General features: G+C 43.5%; 1 protein-coding gene across 3 annotated transcripts in view; it reads right to left on the bottom strand.

Annotated features, from left to right (window-relative positions):
* The window catches only part of B4GALNT3 (beta-1,4-N-acetyl-galactosaminyltransferase 3), a 154598-nt gene that overhangs the window by 19133 nt on the left and 112853 nt on the right, over positions 1-22612 (bottom strand). For 2 of the 3 annotated variants that reach the window (XM_068277687.1, XM_068277688.1), the window contains 9 exons: positions 14249-14339; positions 13159-13259; positions 11546-11613; positions 10595-10673; positions 8796-8862; positions 7048-7176; positions 6689-6798; positions 5860-5960; positions 4765-4826 (listed from right to left, as the gene is read on the bottom strand). In XM_068277687.1, the coding sequence (XP_068133788.1) occupies positions 4765-4826; positions 5860-5960; positions 6689-6798; positions 7048-7176; positions 8796-8862; positions 10595-10673; positions 11546-11613; positions 13159-13259; positions 14249-14339 (808 nt within the window). The remainder of the gene's footprint in view (positions 1-4764; positions 4827-5859; positions 5961-6688; positions 6799-7047; positions 7177-8795; positions 8863-10594; positions 10674-11545; positions 11614-13158; positions 13260-14248; positions 14340-22612) is intronic. The other variant, XM_068277689.1, reaches the window with a different exon arrangement.

The following is a 22612-nucleotide window of genomic DNA, read 5'->3' as shown; positions in this document are numbered from 1 at the left end:
TTAAGCCACCAGCAAGCAAGACAATACTCAGAATAATTTTGACAGCATGTTCTCACCAATGTTTTAGTACTTTTTCAATTGTAGAATTCTAAAAAGTTATTTTAAACAGAAGATGAAAAGTTATCTCCTAGGAGAAAACTTAGGAGGAAAAGTGAATTGCATATCGCCCAAGGTGTCAAAACATCTTGGGTGATAAAACTCAGGAGAAAAGTAAATTGAATAGGATCTTTGGATTTGTTTTATTAAAGCACCTCCAGAGATCTCCAAGCATCTTCACTGGAAAGATCTAGCAAATGTGGACTGGTTTAAATAAAAATTGTCAATTGTTAAAGTAAACCTGTGAGGAAAAAATGCAAAAGTTATATACTTAAAGAGAGTCTGAAGCCTAATAAAATAATTATTTTTACCTGCCACTTATGTAAAGCAATATAAGCAGTGCTGAAACACTGCATTCCTGCAGCAGAATGAGGGCTTTATACCCCCAAAATCCCAGGGGCAAAATTCCACAACTTTCTAGGTCGTGGGTTCTGCCATTCTGGGAGGCAGAGCTTTGTGCTGTAACTCTGCCTCTACTGAAGTCAATCTTCAGCTGATCGCCGCCTCTCCACGCCCATCTCAGTGAAAGAAAAAAGAGAGGGGCAGGGAGATGCGGCGATCAGCGGAGATTGACTCCAGTAGAGGCAGAGCTACAGCGCAAAGCTCTGCCTTTTACAGGAAGCACTCCCAGATTCTTGGCCCGGGGATTTGGGGGGTATAACGCCCTTGTTCTGCCGCGGGAATGTGGCATTTCAGCACTGCTGATATTGCTTTACACAAGTAGCAAGTAAAAAGAATTATTTTATTAGGCTTCAGACTATCTTTAAGCCCCATAGCCACAACGTGATTTTTACGACCATTTTTCCAACGTTTGTTTGAGTGACGAGAGATCGTTTCTACCAACTCACAATGTGGGTATGTGGGCGCGATTACAAGAACGACCGTCATAACTGATTGGATCTTTAAGATTCCCGACGACTCCCGTTTAAGCCCGCCGTGTGCCGTTGTGTATTCCTGTGGGTAGTAAGCTAGATGGAGGAACCTCAATCGACAGGAGTCGTCGCTGTGAGGTTCCCTGATCCATCTTCAGGTGAGTATTCAGTTTTAACTCAGTAGAGGAAAGCCTCTGGATGAACAAGAGGCTTCTACAATCCGCCGCTACCCTATCGCTGCTCGCCGGGACCCTTTTCTTCTTCGTGGCCATGTAAAAGCACAGCCATACTGTGCAGGCACAATGACAGCCCGCGTCTGCGCCATGGCAGAGAGCTACTTCTGCACAGAGAAAAAAGCTCAGCACAAGCAGCTACATGCAACAACTGTGCAGGTGCAGCCATCCTTGCGTCCACATTCGTACATGGGCTGGAGCGTGACCTGGCAAACATATTCTTGTTGAGTTGGTTCAGAGGGTCCCAGCACTGGATCGATGGGAGTGGAGGGGGAAGTGGGAAACCACTGGACTATCCAGAGGCTTCCCTTTACTGAAGTATCTATGTTTTGCATTTTTTTCTTTCCTTACAGGTACACTTTAAGACCTTAGAATTTGCCACCCTTGTCTGGGTCATAACAGATCTTTGTCGGGGCTGCTGAGGGGGGGTGTGTGAATTCGTGATTATATGATTGCATAGCATGGAGTGTCCATAGTGAACGATTTTTTGAGAGAAAGATTTTCTCCTCACAAGTGTGTGCAGGGAACAACTGCTAATTTATTAATCTTTCAGTCATCCCCCACTATGGTTGATTATGACCCAAACAATGACTGCAATCATTAATCACTTAACAATTGACAATGATTTCTGGTTTGCTGGATCACTTGTGATATTCGCACTATAGATGTGTGGAGATCTTTGGAGATAAATCCTTGAGCCATGTATCTCCAACAGAAGATGTCAGCTGGGAAATACAGAAAATGGCACAAAGTGAGAAAGGAATATCAGAAAAGTTTCAAAAATAGTTTGCAGCCATGCTCATTAGCTAAATGTAATCAGTAGGCTACTCAGCATTATTTATGGTTTGTAAGTATCTTGAGCAAGGGGGGGGGGGGGGGGGGCAAAATACCAAATTTAGGTGAAACCGTCTAAAGTTAATGAGAATTGCTGAGTACAATTTTGCCCTCTTCAGACAGAAGGCATTTGCAAATATTTAGCTTCATGAACAAGACAGTATTTTAAACATGATAACAACCCCAAACAAACCTCCAAGACAGCCACCGCTTTGCTAAAGAAACTGAGGGTAAAGGTGCTGGAATGGCCATGGCCAAGCGTGTCTCCAGACCTTAACCCTATTGAGCATCTGTGGGGCATCCTCAAATGGAAGGTGGAGGAACGCAAGGTCTCTAACATCCATCAGCTTAGTTATGGAGGACTGGAAGAGGATTCTAGTGGCAGCCTGTGAGCTCTAGTGAACTCCATGCTCAAGACATGTACATGGATCGGAGCGCAGCTGCAAAGATTAAGAGTATCCTGGCCAGCTGCAGGAATTAGAATGAACAGGACATGGGAAGCCTCCAGATCATACATGTCAAACTCTGGCCCATCCGTCAAATCTGGCCTGCAGTGCCATCAAATATGGCCCCAGAGGTCTCCCCACTTTAATTTATATTTGGCCTGCAAGCACCTGAGCACTAAGCCTATATGGTTAAAGGGACACTTAAGTCGAACAAAAAAAAATGAGTTTTACTCACCTGGGGCTTTCAATAGCCCCCTGCAGCTGTCCGGTGCCCTCGCCGTCTCCCTCCGATCCTCCTGGCCCCTGCCGGCAGCACTTCCTGTTTCGGTGACAGGAGCTGACAGGCTGGGGACGCAAGTGATTCTTCGCGTTCCTGGCCACAATAGCGCCATCTATGCTGCTATAGCATATATCATATACCATATAGCAGCATAGAGGGTGCTAATGTGTCTGGGAACGCGAAGAATCACTCGCGTCCCCAGCCTGTCAGCTCCTGTCACCGAAACAGGAAGTGGCTGCCAGCGGGGCCAGGAGGATCGGAGGGAGACAGCGAGGGCACCGGACAGCTGCAGGGGGCTATTGGAAGCCCTAGGTGAGTAAAACTCATTTTTTTTGTTTGACTTAAGTGTCCCTTTAAGCAGGGAACCTATGAAACAGGGAATGGTAGAGGGGAGGTGAGAACACAAGACACCAGCTAACTGTAAGGAGGGGGGGGGGGGGGACTAGACACCAGAGAACTGTATGGTGGCAATATACCTCAGGGAACTGTATATGGGAGGGGAGACCTCAATACACTAGGGAACTGTATAGGGGAGGGGGACCACTAGGCACCAGGGAACTGTATAGAGGAGCGGGAACACTAGGCACCAGGGAACTGTATAGGAGAGGGGGACCACTAGACACCAGGGAACTGTATAGGGGAGGGGAGAACACAAGACACCAGGGAACTGTAGTGTGTGTGTGTGTGTGTGTGTGGGGGGGGGGGGTCGGAGGGTCACTAGATACCAAAGAACTGCATGGGGGCACTAGACACCAGGGAACTGTATATTGGAGGGGGGGGGGTGACTAGACACCAAGGAATTGTATAGTGGCGGACATGGTGCACTTGACACATGAGGACTGTATAGGGCAGGGAGGTGGGCACTAGACACCTGGGAACTGTATAGGGCAGGGAGGGGGCCACTAAGCACTAGGGAACTCTACACCATCCAGAGGATTCGCTCTACTTCAGTATCTAATGTTTCAGTTTTTTGTCCTTACAGATTTGCTTTTAAAGGTCCTTGCAAACTGTGTACATTGCGTTGCAATAACATTCAAAGTTTATAAGTTTATACAGTGAAACATACAGTACAATGAAAATATGCTTCACTGTTACTGTAAATGCACACATCGTGTGTAAGGGTCCATTTTCACTATCGCGAATTTGCATGCGTTTTTCGCATGAAAATTCGCATAGCAATACAAGTGAATGGGACTGTTTCCACTTGTCAGGATTCCTTTGCGGTTTTCTGTGCAGAAAAAATTTGCATGGCAGAGCCATCAGAATTCGCATGCCGCATACCGCTATGCGAATCGCATACAATGTATTAATAGTAAATTCGCATGCGGTTTGGGTATGCGAATTTTCATGCGAATTCACATAGAAACAATGTAAAAACACACCAGCACTGCCATGGTTAAATTCGCATAGATCGTCATCCATGCGAATTCGCATGAAAATTCGCATAGACCCGCATGCGAAATTCGCGTCCACATGCAAATTTTTACCGCAGCGATTCGCACCGCAGAAGTGGAAACGGGCCCATACTCTGATGGGACCTGCTGCACCACACTCAATGTAAAAGCACCATAGGAATATCATTACATTATATTGTAATGCGATGATATGGTCCAGACACCGTGTAAAAGGACCAAAATCTGAATAAAAATGGCAGCCAGCATATCTCTCTCACTTGCTAGGATTAATGCCAAATTTTTTTTTTTATGCATATCAATGCCAGCAGCACCACAGTAATCCTAAAACTGTCAGATTGGGAAATCAACGCTGATGCCAGTCGCTTTATTAGTGTTGGTTTGGTAATAATGGTTCTTCTGTTCAGCGAATTACTCATGTAGAAAGAGGAAAATACTTGATTGTTGTCCTGTAAACAGACTACAGATTCATGTTTATTGTCATCTGTAAACTCATTGGTGGTTACACATTACACAAAATATTTCTAGCAATTTTCAGTAGAAGTGGAATTCAGTTTAATGTTTAAACTCGGTAAAATCTGTCATACGTACCTGGATGTTCAATGGATTGAGTTTTTGGTCTATCAATTTTCATGTATTTGTTGTATTTCAATCTACAATAAAAAATAATAATAAAAATATTTTTGGGGGAAAGACATGTGGAAACTGTATTTATTGGTAATAAAAATACATTTTATATAGATAGGCCACAGAAAATAATAGTCCAAGTACAAAGTTTAGAATGTTTGCTGTACCCATAATTCTAGCTGCCATACACGCTTACAGCATTTTGTATATTAATTGCTCTTCCACTCCTTCACCTTTTTCATTTTGCTATAACTGAACAGGACTTAAAGAGAAACCAAAACCAAGAATTGAACGTCATCAAACAGTAGCTGATACCCCCTTTCCCATGAGAAATCTATTCCTTTTCACAAACGGTTCCTCAGGGGGCTCTGTATGGCCGATATTGTAGTGAAACCCCTCCCACATGATGTCAGGACCCCATCAGGGATAGGAAAGATTTTACAATGGGCAAACACTGACTAAATGTATACATAATTATTGTAAAAATTAAGGACTTTTTTAACACATTATTTTCACCGGAGTTCTTCTTTAAATCCCTGCAGTGTGTCACTACTGTCAAGCCTGGCAGTAAGACTTTATAATAAACAGCATTATTAACACTGTAGCACTGGCTGTTCTCACTGACAAGGCTCTGTTGGGCCGTGGTGAGTGCAGATGTTTGGCTAGACCTCCCGGCTAAAAGCCACACCCACTTCTCTGCTATGCCTCTACCTGCACACTGCCACACCTCGTACTGGTCACTCCCCCTGCCTTCTCTCAGTACTGCCAGTACAACAATTCTTACTACTGCCAGTCTGCCAGTATAACCACCTCTCAGTACTGCTAGTACAACAACCTCTAACTACCGCCAGTACAAACAGTTCCTACTACTGCCAGTGCAATAACCTCTCAGTACTGGGAGTGTAACCACCTCTCAGTACCATCAGTACATTTATCTCTTAGGCCACACTTGTGTCCATGTAAAACGCAGCTGGTTTAAAACGGACGATTTTTCGCACTGAATACATGCGTATATATATCCGGCCTCTTCTATAGATGTGCAGATGTGGCAGACTGTACCTGTTAGAATATCTGGTGCGTTCCTGATATAAACATTCGTTCTCCTTCTCCATGTGGCTAAGCCGCGTGTAGTCGTTGGGATACACGTAGGTGAGACGGACCTAAAGACACAAAGAAATCACTTTCACCTACTTTGTGTGTATAAGTGGTACTTACTTTGCATTAATTTAAAACATATTACCGCTGCCCCCAAGAAAAATAAATTGTCTTTACCAAATCCTCCGTACACTCCCCTAAAGTTACCAAACTTTTTTTTTAATAAAAAAAAAAATTACAAATTAAAAAAAATACGTAAATAGTTATCTTAGGGACTGAACTTTTTTAATATGTATGTAAAGAGGGTATACTACAATTACTTTATAAATTATATGCTTGTAATTAGGGATAGACGCAAAACTGAAAAAATGCACCTTTATTTACAAATAAAATATTGGCGCCATACATTGTACTAGGGAAAAATGTTAAATGTTGCAATAACCGGGACAAATGGGAAAATAAAATGTGTGGGTTTTAATTACGGTAGCATGTATTATTTTAAAACTATAATGGCCGAAAACTGAGAAATAATGAATTTTTTTCCTTATTATTCTTATAAAATGGACTTAGAATAAAATAATTCTTAGCAAAAAGTACCCCCCAAAGAAAGCCTAATCGGTGGCACAAAAACAAGATATAGATTGTTTCGTTGTGATAAGTAGTAATAAAGTTATAGGCGAATGAATGGAAGGAGCGCTGACAGGTGAAAATTGCTCTGGTTTTTTAAGGGGAAAAACCCTTCAAGCTGAACTGGTTAAGATTACTTGCTTACCACAACACTGGAGCTACTTACGAACTGCAGGCCCTGGTATCTCTGCAGAGGATATCCTTCCACGCGGTAGCTGGGCTTGTATGGACAGCTGGGCAGGACGCTCTGCACCCGGCTCAGAGGCACAAGAGGCACTGGAACATATAGAGAGACAGAAGTCATTATAATGCAGAAAGGCAACCAACATCAACAAGTCAGCAAGCTTCCATGATCCTGTGAGCTCTATTCTACTAAGGTCAGAGGCTATTGAAGACCTGTGGAGAGCCGTGTATTCCAGTAAACCTGCACTAGGCTCTTTTAAATATTGACACCTGTGGCATATCAGATCATAGTGAGGACTTTTAATATCTCCCCTTGGGGCACTCATAGCCAATGACAGTTACCTTTATAGAATGTGTCTCTGGGATCCGGTTTCAGTAATTCCGATGGATGCTGATCAGACTCTGCATTGTGATGACTGGCTATACTCAGGGGGATCAGTGATGTGTCACCCAGGGGCAGATTAGACTCATCTGTGAAAGAAACGTTAGAGAGGTCAACTACTAGGTATGAAAGCGCAGTAATTAACAGCTAAAAAAAAACACAACAAAAAAACAAAAACACACATAAAAGTGATAAACTTTGTGCAGAAGAGGAAAAACAGAACTACAAATTTGACTATTCACTAATGCATTCCTTAGGGCTCTTTTACATTAGCCAATGCTTGCATGAACCAGATTTCGTGCACGCATTATCATGATGAACAGAATGACGTTGGGACATTGTGGTTCGAGGCATATCAGCGGCGCTAGTTCTAATTCACCCAAAGGAAAAGCGCCTGCGTCGCACGATTAAAAGCTTCCAGAAGAGTTACAACGTAACGCTCTGGAACGCTTTGTCTACTGTGAAAGGTAACTTGAAAGTCAATAGACTTTGATGTTAACCTGCTTACCGAATCCTAGGAGCTATCCTCCAAAATGGACGGATCAGCTCCTAATGTGAAAGAGCCCTAAATGTAGTTTTATCTTTTCCAAACAGAAGGCATTCACAATTATTCAGCTTTGTGGGAGAAAGACGGATTTCCCATCATGCATCACTACTGAATATAAAACTCTTCCCTTTGTGCCCTTCAAGGCTGACAATGGCTTGCAGTGTGTCTGCAACCAATTGATTTTAGAGAGAGACATACTAATTAGGGATGAGGGTGCGGATTTATAAAAGTTCCGATTTTCACATCTGAGTAAGAATAGGAATTTTGGAAATTACTCTTTTCCAGGTACCGCGTTTCGTTCTTCCATTGTAGTCAATGGCTGTGGTTACCAGTAAAGCTCCCGTACATGCTATCGCCACCGAGTTACCACCCATGTTAGGGAGGTTTTGTTTTTTTTAGAAGATTATGTTGGTTTTTTGAAAATCGGTTTTAACGTTCCATAGGAAAAATGTTTTGTAAACCTGGTAAAATTACATTTTACTGATTTTTTGGGTTATTGTTTGGTTTATTGGACAACAGTTCACAACTAATTATATTTATTATGTTAGCTCCTTATTAATTTGCATTGTTATATGAGCGACCATATATATGAGTGACCATTGATTTATGGGTCATATGACAACCTGTCAAATTATACGAGGCCTATATGGCTTCTAGCTCTGTTACTCTCATTACCATTACCTGCTCATTATTTACTGCTAATTGTTCTTATATATTGAACTCTGTATACACATTTTATTCATTTCATGAAAAAGGACAGGATAGGGTTCCCCCCTCCCAAGCCTCCTTTTAACCCATTGTCACCCATGCACGCTGGTATAGCCAGAATTCAGAGCCTGGATTGTGTGGGGCTACGCACTCAGAGCTATATCAGATTGCATGGCCCATGATATGGGGGTCTCTTAAAAAGAAGGGCAGCAAGGCCTCCCCCTCGCCCCAGAGCCATTTTCCAATCCATGGACAAGAAGGTCTTCCCCACCTCCAGTGCCCAGGAGGAAGTGAGGGTTTAGCCCCTGGGAGGGTTGATGGTGGCTTCTGGGGGTCCCCTTACCCATTCCCACAAATAGTTAAAAGGTAAATAAAAACATAACAGTGACAAAAAGTATGTTATTCATTTAAATTAACTCACAATGTAATATAGGATACACAAATGAAACTCACTTGAGAAGAGGGACAGGAATCTTGAGTCTATCAACATGAACTTAGTACCAGGTACAGCTGGACGCCACTGAAAAGTGGAAAACAATAATAAGACAAACATTTCCTATTGCCCAAACTTAAAGTCCTACAAGGCAGGAGTAGTATGGTACTTGCCAGCTCAAATCCTGAGAAGACAAGTCAATTCAAAACTTCTGTAATTTACAGCAAAGTTTACCACTAGTATTTGTATGGAGGGTCAAGCCAGAGTTCCTGTATTTTTAAAGCCTTGTACACATACAAGTTTTAGACAGGAGGGTTGTTCAGTGCTACCACAGTCAAGAATATCAAGAATCTGGTAGGTGCACAACTGCCCCTGATGTCAGCGTGCCAAGTGAACTGGCACGCTGGATCTCTAAAGGAGAGACACCAGGGACCTGTATAGGGAAAGGAGATGACCTATAGACATCAAGTTTGGCCCAGTTTTCAATTCCCCCCCCTGTGTATTTGAGTGTGACACCCCTGCTTTAAACCAAAAAGAAGCTTCATTGTACTGGGCATACATGGACCGTACATATGCCTGGTTAGCATACGCTTGTTCATGGCCAGGAGCACAGCCAGAAGAAACTTATTTCACTGGTCAAATAAGTTTTGTGGGAACGTTTGTTGGAGGGTGTAAGGAGATACGGGAAGCCTCTGAACTATAATAGCCAGAGGCTTCCCACTATCGAGGTAAGTATCAAGCATTTTCTTTTTTTTACCACATAATAGGGGCACTGTAAGGCACAGACCTTTTCTGGTCTTGTGGAGCACTTGGTCAGGAGACGTTTTCACCATGTGTTTCCAGGAGACTTTCAGAGCTTCTCACATGCAACATAACAGCTTAATTGACTGAACCAAGTTATTCTGAATTGTTTGACTGTACGTAGTGGCATTGTGGATTCACATGGTTGGACCTCCTACTATTAATTATATGCTATGAGGTACAGAGCGTCTGGCTTTGTGGGCACCCTTAGCTATATTCTTTCTCTAACTTTCTGTCCGTTAAGATATGTGTCCCACTGTGCATGTGCTTATTAGCATCCATCCTTAGCATAGGACCCCAGAATTAGGGGTCCTATTAGACTGGCCTTTTTAGGGACCCTGAGCTCACCTACATATCTCTACCTATGTGGAATTTACCAATCTCAGATTTTTGTCCTCAGATAAGTTTTTGTTATAAGTTTGTGAATGTTGTTGCGTGTGACCGATCGTCCTGCCCTGTGAGCTCCTCAAATGTAAGTCAATAGCTTGATTGAATAAACCAATGTTTTCAGACTTTCAGGGCCAAAGACTTTAATCTTCTTGGTAAGCTCCACCCACTATGCGGCATTATAAGTAGCTGCACAGCAACACCCCAACCCACAGAGCCTGCTGTAAAACCTTTAGCTGTACAAGACCATGTGATATGGAAAATTATGATTGCTTTCTGACCTCAAGATCTGGAGATTTTTTTTTATTCACTTGAGTGATTTTTTTATTCACTTGAGTGATTTGACTGAACAACCATTTTTAGCGATCCTGTTTTCAGGAACTTCCAGAAACCGATTTACTTAATATGATTTCTTTGTTATTCGCGCTGTGCGTATTCACTGACTGGCTGCACAGATAAGGCAATTGTGGATGATTTCAGGAAGGCAAAGCAAACAAGATCAGAAAATTTTGTACAATATTCCCAGTAACGGCTGACATCTGCCAGAAACCAGAACACACCAAGGAACATTTTCAAGAAAATCCCTCCCCCCATATACTCTGACATACTCAAAACCCTCTCTGCTGCTTACCGCCAGTTCCACATGGTCTGTGCCAGAGTCATCCTGCTTGTGCAACAGTTCAAAGTAATAGCGCTTAGAAGATGACAACCTATAAAGGAGTATGCGGTATATATTAACTTATGTTATGCAGACATGCTGTGTAACTCAACACAGTGTAACAAGAACAGGAACTTGACTGGGAACAATTGGGTGGGTCTCATTGCCACAGAGGAATGTGGGCCTGGTGGAGCCCACTTCTTAAAATTCCTTTCCATAAAGAGACCTGTTCAGTGGTGCTTCCCCAACAGTTCCCAAATGTCATTCACTGCTAGCATGTTGTGTGATGTCACATAACGCACAAAAAGACTCAGGAGCAGCAGGGGCGAGGTGAATGACAATGGGCAGCTGCACTGTGGTGGAAGGGCCAATGCTGTAGAAAGCAATTTACTTTTAATCCACAACCGTAGATGGATGGAGGAGGTGGTCTCATGGGGCCTGCACTTGTTATCAGCGAGGGGAGGGTGCTATGATGATGTCATGGCGGCTGTGCTTTGTTATGGAGGTTGCCATAATGTCCGCACATTTAATGGGAGGGACACAATGGTGGATGCATTGTTCTGAGGGCAGCCATCATGGCTGCAGTGTCATGGAAGGACATTATGGCTGTACTGTTATGTGGAGGGACTACACTGTTGTGGGGCAAGGGGGAGCCATAGTGGCTCCATTTGTTATGGAGGCTGCCATGGTGGCCACACCGTGGGTGCATAGGGAGGTTTGGTCCCATCAAAGTTGGGCTGGGGTAGTCACACGATTTGTACTTATGCTCATGCTTTTTGATTAGAAGGAAAGCCATATTACACATGTATATGTTGTTTTGGTATCTTCATCAAACCAGTTTTTGTGCTGGAAATTGATTGGAATGAAGATTGGCTATTGATGTTCTACTAGGCCTAACATACCATGAAGAGAATATTGTTTTACCTTACGGATTTGGAGATCTGATCCTTAAATTTCCCAAATTCTCCTGGGGCCGTCCACTGTTTTCCTGCCTGAGGAAAAGAGATGTTTCAGAGTAGAGACAAAACCAAGCCAAAAATGAAGAGGATTCTGGGAAAGATTCATGCTTAATTTTAGTCCCTCATTTTTCAAGCTTACAAGTATAGTTCCCCTTGATAGAGGCTATATATATATAAGGTGCTCACGTGTTTCAAAGATGACATGAAATGACAGCAACATGAACACAGTGCCACATACATCTGACCTAAATGTTATCCAACAGGACCATACACAATCAGTAGTAACAGGCTTCTTTAAACATTTAGGCTACTTGCACACCAAGACGTTGTGTTAGGTGCCACGTTAAGGTCGCATAACGTGCACCTAACACAACGTATGGTGCTGCAAGATAGGACGGTAGAGTGAGCCGCGTTAGGCGGCTCTATCCCTATAAGGTCTCCCAGAGTGGCGCTGATTGGCCGGCGGGACCACGTGATGCGGAGCGAGACACTCCGCATCATGTGGTCCCGCCGGCCAATCAGCTGCCGCCAGTGCAGTGAATATTAAGTAGCCATGTGCGCGGCTACTGTAGCTGGCTCTCCCCGCCTCCTCTCTGCCCCCCACTGAGCATGTGCAAACAGTCTAACGCGGCTATAGCCGCTCTAACGCCGTAGCATACTGCACTTTCGGGAGAACGTGCAGCATTACATGTAACGCAACGTGGGCTGTGTGAACAGCCCACTTGTGTTACATTGCTGTGCGTTGGGGGAGCGTTACAGGCGCACTAATGTGCGCCTGTAACGTCCCTGTGTGTAAGCAGCCTAAAGGAAAAAAGTAAGGAACAATGCAAATTGATCTAACTAAAAGTTTGTAAAACAAATAATGTTTGAGTGAGGCGTCTATACAAGATTAGGAAGATCTGAGACATCAGCTGGCAGTTTGTATCCCTTTGGTATGACACAGTTCAATGTTGCCCTTTTAATAATCTGAGGTGGGTGAGAGATCAGAAGGTGGTAGGTGGGCCTGTTTGACACGGGTATTCCTCCCATGGCTGCTCCCATGGCTGCACCCCTTCCTCGGCATTCCCAACTGTACACTTCGTGGCTGATTTACTAACAGTGGAGAACATGGAAGAACATACTGTGAGTGGTGCAGGAAACCTAGACTGGATTGTTTTACATATCAAAATGTAGTGAAAATGGCAAATGTCTTGTAGTATGATGTGATGATGACAACACGCTGCGATAAAAAAAATGTCAATTCTGCTGGATCTCTGTGTCTTATGGCAGTCAATGAATACAGCTGCTTATCAGTGGTACTTAGACATTGTACAAATGCCAATGGTGGAGCGATCCGGGTTTTCAGGGAACATATGAGGGTATATTGAAAATTTTTAAAGCTATAGCAGGTCTGCTGATGTGAGACCATTAATGCAAAGAACTCACTACTGGGGTTCCCAAGAGGTAGAGGAAATGGGTAATCTAGCGCCCCAGCATCTACAAATCACTGAAATAACATGTTTGACTGAGCTGTTCATTAGACAGTACCTATAAGTCTCAGAGTTTATAGGAGATACTCATAAGGTAACATTTCCTTACCGGGCCCACTTGACACAGGAGCTGCAGCCTTGCAACAGAGTCATCCTCACTCAGCCAGAACTCCGAGTTGTCATCCGATGAAACCGCAAACTGGAAGTAACCTAGAAACGGGGAATAATGAGATTTAGCTGGAGTAAACTATGAACTTCTGCAAGAAAGGCAAGAAAGGGTCAAGCCGAGCTGATCAATAACAGTCAGGGCCCATTCACCTAGGGGCCACAGAAAAAACATGCACAGACTATACATCTCTCATCTCTGCCACCCAAAACAATCTTTCATGATCATTTTCAGTGCCAAACAGCATGTACTATTGAAGGAGGAGGAGGCGAAAAAAGGACCCTGCTGTGGTGGAATACTGAAACAATAAACCAAAATAATTCCAACACAGCTGCTGTTTTCCCCAAAGCTCAAATGTAAGTACAAATGATCACAAAAGTGTGTGTGTGTGTGTGTGTGTGTGTGTGTGTGTGTGTGTGTGTGTGTGTGTGTGTGTGTGTGTGTGTGTGTGTGTGTGTGTGTGTGTTTGTTTCCTGTATGGGTATGTTGCGTATGTAGATGTGTGTGTACATTGAAGTGTATGCAGTGTAGGGGGTGGGGGTAGAACATCAATGAGTGATGTCTGTCATAGAGAGAGAGAATCCCCCACAACCCTCTCCAATGTTATGTGTTGCTTTGCTTTGGCAATGCTAAGTGTATTTGGTCCTACCAATAAAGCTTTTTGGTTTTGGATTTAGAGATAGGACAGGCAAAGCAGGGATGTGAGACAGAAGTTAGACAGAGGAAAAGGAAGGGTTGTGGGGGCCAGATAGAGAGAACAGAGAGAGACAGGCAAGACGGGTTGTGGTGTGGTGAAGGAGGGGGGGGGGGTAGGTGGGCAAGAGAGAGATGGGGATTTTTATGTTTATGTGTCATCATTGGTTTCCATTTAATGAACTGTGGTGAAATTTACCAGTGCAGACATGCATGTATGCATTGTTTTATATAATCTACAGTGTTCTACAGTATATGTAACAGCCAGTGACATTTCTGTGTGCTATCTGTGCACATTAATATTATCACAGTTTAGTGAATACACCCCGTTGTCTCTTACCATCTGTTGATGGGTGGAGGTATCCGAACATGCGCAGCCCATAATTGGTCCATTGTGGAGTGATCGCCAACTTGTTGACTGTCATGCGAATCTAAAGTAGAGTTAAATGAATTCTTATGCATTCAATATGAGTTCTTATTCTCAGCTAGTAAAGAGTAACTGAGGCTGTTATGATGTCATCACAAAAATGAAAAAAAAAAAATAGAAAAAAAGCAAAAAACAAAACACTATTCCAATAGAAGATTGGGTCATTTAAACTGGTGCAACATTTGTCAGTTTCAAAAATCATCCACATTTTTAAGGTCTTTTGAGCCCAGCCATGCACAACCTCATTAAAAACAGTTAAAACCACAAACAAAGTATTTCTATTAGCTGGCTGTTGAAATAAAATCTGACCATCTCCTACTTACCTAGGTAAATCCTCCTGGACCCAAACACTGCTGCCCTGGACTCTCTTCCTCTTCATGTCTTCGCTCCCATTCATTTAAGAGCTTGACCATATTGTGCATATGTGAGTACAGTCCCTGAATGGCCAAAGTACAAGGCCACTCTTGCGTGGAGAAAGAAGCAGCTTCATGCTCGGACTATAGTTCATGCATGCGTAGTATGGTTGTTTTTGCACACGACCACTAGAGCATATTCAACAAACCCTTGTTGGATAAGCTTGGATGGACCCTGCATTGGAATAGTTGGCTGGATAGTGTAATGGTTAAGGGCTCTGCCTCTGACACAGGAGACCTGGGTTCGAATCTCGGCTCTGCCTGTTCAGTAAGCCAGCACCTATTCAGTAGGAGACCTTGGGCAAGACTCCCTAACACTGCTACTGCCTATAGAGCGCGTCTTAGTGGCTGCAGCTCTGGCGCTTTGAGTCCGCCAGGAGAAAAGCGCAATATACGGTAAATGTTCTGTGTTTGTTTGTTTGTTTGATTGGGAAGCCCATGGACTATCCAGAGGCTTATCTCTACTGAGGTAAGTATCTGACTCATTTCAAATCCCGCTTCAGGTTCACTAGGAAGAGTGCATGCTGTATGTGCTTTGCCCCCGTATGTCAAAAAAGGCACCCGGAAATTTGGTGGGCCCAGAAAAGCTGACAGTAGAGCATTAAAGTGAACCTCCAGACTAAAAATCTACTCAGCAGCACTGAGAAGGCTTGGTGTTTCTTTAACAGTTTCACAGCATCAGAACTTTGCTTTTTCTTACATAAGCCTTATTTTTAGCTTTACAAAAGCTAAGCTCTGCCCCATCAAAGAAAACTGCCCAGGCTTTTTTTCCCTGATGCTGTGCAAAGCATGATGAGATTTCCTATGTTGTTGTTCACGTTGCCTAGCAACTGGGAGGGGTGATCAGGACACAGGGCAGTTGGAACTGTGTCTCATGCTCCCTTTCACCTCCTTATAACCAAAAAGATGGCTGCCCTCATGAAATCAAACATTTGTCTGTTCTTTTAAAACTGGGTGGGTAAGAGATTATGGCCCATATGCAATTCACTTTTTCTTCATAGTTTTCTCCTAGGTGATATTTTTAACATATTTTTAACTTTTCAATAAAATGCCTTTTAAGCCACCAGAAAGCAAGAAAATACTTAAAATAATTTTGATAGTACTTATTCACCTACTTTATGGTACTTTTTTAGTTGAAAATTAAATTAAAGATGAAAAATTATCTCCTAGGAGAAAACTCAGGTGAAAAAGGGAATTGCATATGGCCCTATATTACCTATGTATTTTAACCACTTCCCGACCGGCGTATAGACAATTGGTGGCCGGGAAGTGGACCCCGCAAGGACCGCCGTATTGACAAATGGCAGCGGTCCTTGTAGGGGCATGGGCGGCGCGATCGCATCATTCGTGACGCGATCGGCCGCCGAGGGACTGGCTTCGCCCACCTCGCGCTGTAACCCGCCGGCCGTTCGGAAGCGCCGGCGGGTTACTAGCACCCGGATCGCCGAATACAAAGTGTATAATACACTTTGTAATGTTTACAAAGTGTATTATACAGGCTGCCTCCTGCCCTGGTGGTCCCAGTGTCCGAGGGACCACCAGGGCAGGCTGCAGCCACCCTATGTCGCACCCAAGCACACTGATTCCCCCCCCCCCTGCCCCCTGATCGCCCACAGCACCCCTCAGACCCCACCCCCCCCCTGCCCACCCCCAGACCCCTGTTTGCACCCAATCACCCCCCTAATCACCCATCAATCACTCCCTGTCACTATCTGTCAATGCTATTTTTTTTTACCCCCCCCTGCCCCCTCCTGATCACCCCCCCACCCCTCAGATTCTCCCCAGACCCCCCCCCCCCCTGTGTACTGTATGCATCTATCCCCCTGATCACCTGTCAATCACCTGTCAATCACCCATCAATCACCCCCTGTCACTGCCACCCATCAATCAGCCCCTAACCTGCCCCTTGCGGGCAATCTGATCACCCACCCACACCAATAGATCGCCCGCAGATCCGACGTCAGATCACCTCCCAAGTGCAGTGTTTACATCTGTTCTCTACCCTAAACACCCACTAATTACCCATCAATCACCCATCAATCACCCCCTATCACCACCTGTCACTGTTACCCATCAGATCAGACCCTAATCTGCCCCTTGCGGGCACCCAATCAACCGCCTACACGCTCAGATTGCCCTCAGACCCCTCCCCTTATCAATTATCCAGTGCAATATTTACATCTGTTCTTCCCTGTAATAACCCACTGATCACCTGTCAATCACCCCCTGTTACTGCCACCCATCAATCACACCCTGTCACTGCCACCCATCAATCAACCCCTGTCACTGCCACCCATCAATCAGCCCCTAACCTGACCCTTGCGGGCAATCTGATCACCCACCCACACCAATAGATCACCCGCAGATCCGACGTCAGATCACCTCCCAAGTGCAGTGTTTATATCTGTTCTCTACCCTAAACACCCACTAATTACCCATCAATCACCCCCTGTCACTGCTACCTATCAGATTAGACCCCTATCTGCCCCTAGGGCACTCAATCACCCGCCCACACCCTCAGAATGCCCTCAGGCCCCAGCCCTGATCACCTCGCCAGTGCATTGCTTGCATCTATTCCCCCCTCTAATCACACCTTGAGACACCCATCAATCACCTCCTGTCACCCCCTAGCACACCTACCCATCAGATCAGGCCCTAATTTGCCCCGTGTGGGCTCCTGATCACTCGGCCAAACCCTCAGATCCCCCTCAGACCCCCTTCCGATCACCTCCCCAGTGCATTGATTGCATCTATTTTCCCCTCTAACCACCCCCTGAGACACCCATCAATCACCTCCTGTCACCCCCCTAGCACTCCTATCCATCAGATCAGGCCCAATACAACCTGTCATCTAAAAGGCCACCCTGCATATGACCGGTTCCACAAAATTCGCCCCCTCATAGACCACCTGTCATCAAAATTTGCAGATGCTTATACCCCTGAACAGTCATTTTGAGACATTTGGTTTCCAGACTACTCACGGTTTTGGGCCCGTAAAATGCCAGGGCGGTATAGGAACCCCACAAAGTGACCCCATTTTAGAAAAAAGACACCCCAATGTATTCTGTTAGGTGTATGACGAGTTCATAAAAGATTTTATTTTTTGTCAAAAGTTAGCGGAAATTGATTTTTATTGTTTTTTTCACGAAGTGTCATTTTTCACTAACTTGTGACAAAAAATAAAATCTTCTATGAACTCGCCATACACCTAACGGAATACCTTGGGGTGTCTTCTTTCTAAAATGGAGTCACTTGTGGGGTTCCTATACTGCCCTGGCATTTTAGGGGCCCTAAACCGTGAGGAGTAGTCTAGAAAACAAATGCCTCAAAATGACCTGTGAATAGGACGTTGGGCCCCTTAGCGCACCTAGGCTGCAAAAAAGTGTCACACATGTGGTACCGCCGTACTCAGGAAAAGTAGTATAATGTGTTTTGGGGTGTATTTTTACACATACCCATGCTGGGTGGGAGAAATCTCTATGTAAATGGACAATTGTGTGTAAAAAAAATCAAACAATTGTCATTTACAGAGATATTTCTCCCACCCAGCATGGGTATGTGTAAAAATACACCCCAAAACACATTATACTACTTCTCCTGAGTACGGCGGTACCCTAAGTACGCTAAGGGGCCCAAAGTCCAATGAGTACCTTTAGGATTTCACAGGTCATTTTTGTTTCAAGACTACTCCTCACGGTTTAGGGCCCCTAAAATGCCAGGGCAGTATAGGAACCCCACAAATGACCCCATTTTAGAAAGAAGACACCCCAAGGTATTCCGTTAGGAGTATGGTGAGTTCATAGAAGATTTTATTTTTTGTCACAAGTTAGCGGAAAATGACACTTTGTGAAAAAAAAAACAATTAAAATCAATTTCCGCTAACTTGTGACAAAAAATAAAATCTTCTATGAACTCACCATACTCCTAACGGAATACTTTGGGGTGTCTTCTTTCTAAAATGGGGTCATTAGTGGGGTTCCTATACTGCCCTGGCATTTTAGGGGCCCTAAACCGTGAGGAGTAGTTTTGAAACAAAAATGACCTGTGAAATCCTAAAGGTACTCATTGGACTTTAGGCCCCTTAGCGCAGTTAGGGTGCAAAAAAGTGCCACACATGTGGTATCACCGTACTCAGGAGAAGTAGTATAATGTGTTTTGGGGTGTATTGTTACACATACCCATGCTGAGTGGGAGAAATCTCTCTGTAAATGGACAATTGTGTGTAAAAAAAATCAAACAATTGTCATTTATAGAGATATTTCTCCCACCCAGCATGGGTATGTGTAAAAATACACCCCAAAACACATTATACTACTTCTCCTGAGTACGGCAATACCACATGTGTGGCACTTTTTTGCAGCCTAACTGCGCTAAGGGGCCTAAAGTCCAATGAGTACCTTTAGGATTTCACAGGTCATTTTGCGACATTTGGTTTCAAGACTACTCCTCTTGGTTTAGGGCCCCTAAAATGCCAGGGCCGTATAGGAACCCCACAAATGACCCCATTCTAGAAAGAAGACACCCCAAGGTATTCCGTTAGGAGTATGGTGAGTTCATAGAAGATTTTATTTTTTGTTACAAATTAGCGAAAAATGACACTTTGTGAAAAAAAAACAATTAAAATCAATTTCCGCTAACTTGCGACAAAAAATAAAATCTTCTATGAACTCGCCATACTCCTAACGGAATACCGTGGGGTGTCTTCTTTCTAAAATGGGGTCATTAGTGGGGTTCCTATACTGCCCTGGCATTTTAGGGGCCCTAAACCGTGAGGAGTAGTCTTGAAACAAAAACGACCTGTAAAATCCTAAAGGTACTCATTGGACTTTGGGCCTCTTAGCGCAGTTAGGGTGCAAAAAAGTTCCACACATGTGGTATCGCCGTACTCAGGAGAAGTAGTATAATGTGTTTTGGGGTGTATTTTTACACATACCCATGCTGAGTGGGAGAAATATCTCTGTAAATGGACAATTGTGTATAAAAAAAAATCAAACAATTGTCATTTACAGAGATATTTCTCCCACCCAGCATGGGTATGTGTAAAAATACACCCCAAAACACATTATACTACTTCTCTTGAGTACGGCAATACCACATGTGTGGCACTTTTTTGCAGCCTAACTGCGCTAAGGGGCCCAAAGTCCAATGAGCACCTTTAGACTTTACAGGGGTGCTTACAATTTAGCACCCCCCCAAAATGTCAGGACAGTAAACACACCCCACAAATGACCCCATTTTGGAAAGTAGACACTTCAAGGTATTCAGAGAGGAGCATAGTGAGTCCGTGGCAGCTTTCATTTTTTTTTGTCGCAAGTTAGAAGAAATGGAAACTTTTTTTTTTTGTCACAAAGTGTCATTTTCCGCTTACTTGTGACAAAAAATAATATCTTCAATGAACTCACTATGCCTCTCAGTGAATACTTTGGGATGTCTTCTTTCCAAAATGGGGTCATTTGGGGGGTATTTATACTATCCTGGAATTCTAGCCCCTCATGAAACATGTCAGGTGCTCAAAAAAGGCAGAGATGCTGGAAAATGGGAAAATTCACTTTTTGCACCATAGTTTGTAAACGCTATAACTTTTACCCAAACCAATAAATATAGGCTGAATGGGTTTTTTTAATAAAAAACATGTTTGTCCACATTTTTCGCGCTGCATGTATACAGAAATTTTACTTTATTTGAAAAATGTCAGCACAGAAAGTTAAAAAAATCATTTTTTTGCCAAAATTCATGTCTTTTTTGATGAATATAATAAAAAGTAAAAATCGCAGCAGCAATCAAATAGCACCAAAAGAAAGCTTTATTAGTGACAAGAAAAGGAGCCAAAATTCATTTAGGTGGTAGGTTGTATGAGCGAGCAATAAACCGTGAAAGCTGCAGTGGTCTGAATGGAAAAACAGCGCCTGGTCCTTAAGGGGGGTAAAGCCCATGGTACTCAAGTGGTTAATTAACATAACTAATGTAACTTAATGGCACTATGTTTGTTTAGGCTGAAGTTCCTCTTTAATAAATTTACAAATATTCTCATGTTAAATTGGAAAAACCGATAGTGAAATATTGGTAACCAATACCAATATTTTTGTTTCAATAATTTTATTGAAGAAAGCCACAAGAGATGCAGTAGACATCAAAACATCCGGATATAAAAAAGACGGTGCCAAAGGGTAATACTAAGTTCAATTTTGGAAGGCGAGGACCCAATAATTGAGAAATAGAGATAGGAGATAAGCCCTCCCTCTAGATACCGTGACTGACACCAGCTTTTAAAGTTAAAGGAGGGAAATAAAATATCTACTGGGGACAACAGAATGGAGGAAATGTGAAATTTGGTTAACCTGAAATGTGAGTCCGGCTGGTAGTGCAAACTTCTCGAGTACTGTATGTTCTGACGTATATTACTACTTTTTAACCCTTGAAAATCTTCTGAAAAGTTGGGGGTCGTCTTATATGCTGAGGGTCATTGATGCCAGGTGATACACCCTATCCTGTTACCGCCTCTCAGATCTTGCTGCTGAGGACTGTAGTGAAGCGGTGCAGGTGCACTTGTGTGAGATATGAGAGGCAGAGAAGGAGGTAAATAGGATACAAGGGCAGCCAGACAGGTGAAAGAGGCATGTTTTATGTACACAACGTGATCTATTCTTCCATACCTGTCTGATAATGATAAACAGGGAGAGCTGACCAATCCGCTTAGGGAGAGGGAGAGTTGACCAATCCAACCAGTCAATCCCCTGTATACTGTTATATACTGGGTACCACATATAGTACAGTGCCAGTATCTGTTCATACATAGCACCAGTATATGATTTTTTTTTTGGTGTGCGTTTGAAGAGGGGTACTCTTATACGGCGAGTATATCCCAAACTCTGAACAGCTGACCTCTGGTCCCCTACCTTTCATGTCCCTACCTCTCCCTCTAGATTGTAAGCCTTTGGGCAGGGTTCTCCTCCTTTTGTGTCCTACCTGTTCATGCACCTCCATTACTGTGAACCCATGCTATGCATTTGAGTGAACTTAACTTGCCTAATCTCCATGCTCCATCCAGTGACTGACTAAGCATTACCTTGTACTCATACTGTGCTGTGTGATCTGGTTTTCTTGTATTCCTGTATTGACTTATTGCTGTATGTCACCCCTAAATATTGTCTGTAACCTAAACTAATATCCAGCGCTGCGTAATATGTTGGCGCTTTATAAATACAATAAATAAATAAATAATAACTCTATATTTTTAACTGGAAGAGTTGGGGGAACGTCTTATACGCCCAGTCGTCTTAAACGCTGGAATATACAGTAACTCAGAGCAACAAATAGCAATATTTTACTTAAGATAAACCTCTCACAATGAACCCTCCCTCTACCAATACCTAACCTTAACCACTCCCCCATGGCTAACCTCTGATGAAGAGAGGCGTATCCCTCTTGAAATGCATAGGCGTGAGTGGTAGTTGGCACTGTGACGTCACACGGCGCAACTTCTGGGCCTTTTTGTGGACCGCAAGTACAGCAACAGACTGAATCTACTGTTATACTCCTGACTGCAGAATCTGCCAGCTGGGGCTCCGCAGTAGTCGAGTAGGTCTGAATCGAATCTCTCCGTCTCCCCAGCCCACGTACAGATGCCGCAGCTCCACTAGGACATTGTTTGATGGATGGAGCACAGCGATTTGGACTGTAAGACACGCTAATAGGAGTGGAGCTGTGAGTACCAGGAGATACACTCCTTCTATCGAATGCCGCTATTGTGCAGCTCTATATAAACTGTGCAAGATATGAAACCGATTTAGGACTGCCAAATTACAAGTGGATTTCAATGTCTTATGCTATCTACCTATGGATATTGGTGTTTGTATACATTTTA

Source organism: Hyperolius riggenbachi, chromosome 3 (genome assembly GCF_040937935.1).
Source record: "Hyperolius riggenbachi isolate aHypRig1 chromosome 3, aHypRig1.pri, whole genome shotgun sequence".
Lineage (NCBI taxonomy): Eukaryota > Metazoa > Chordata > Amphibia > Anura > Hyperoliidae > Hyperolius > Hyperolius riggenbachi.
The sequence above is the reverse complement of the archived record's forward strand: the minus strand, read 5'-3'. Positions and strand labels throughout refer to the sequence as shown.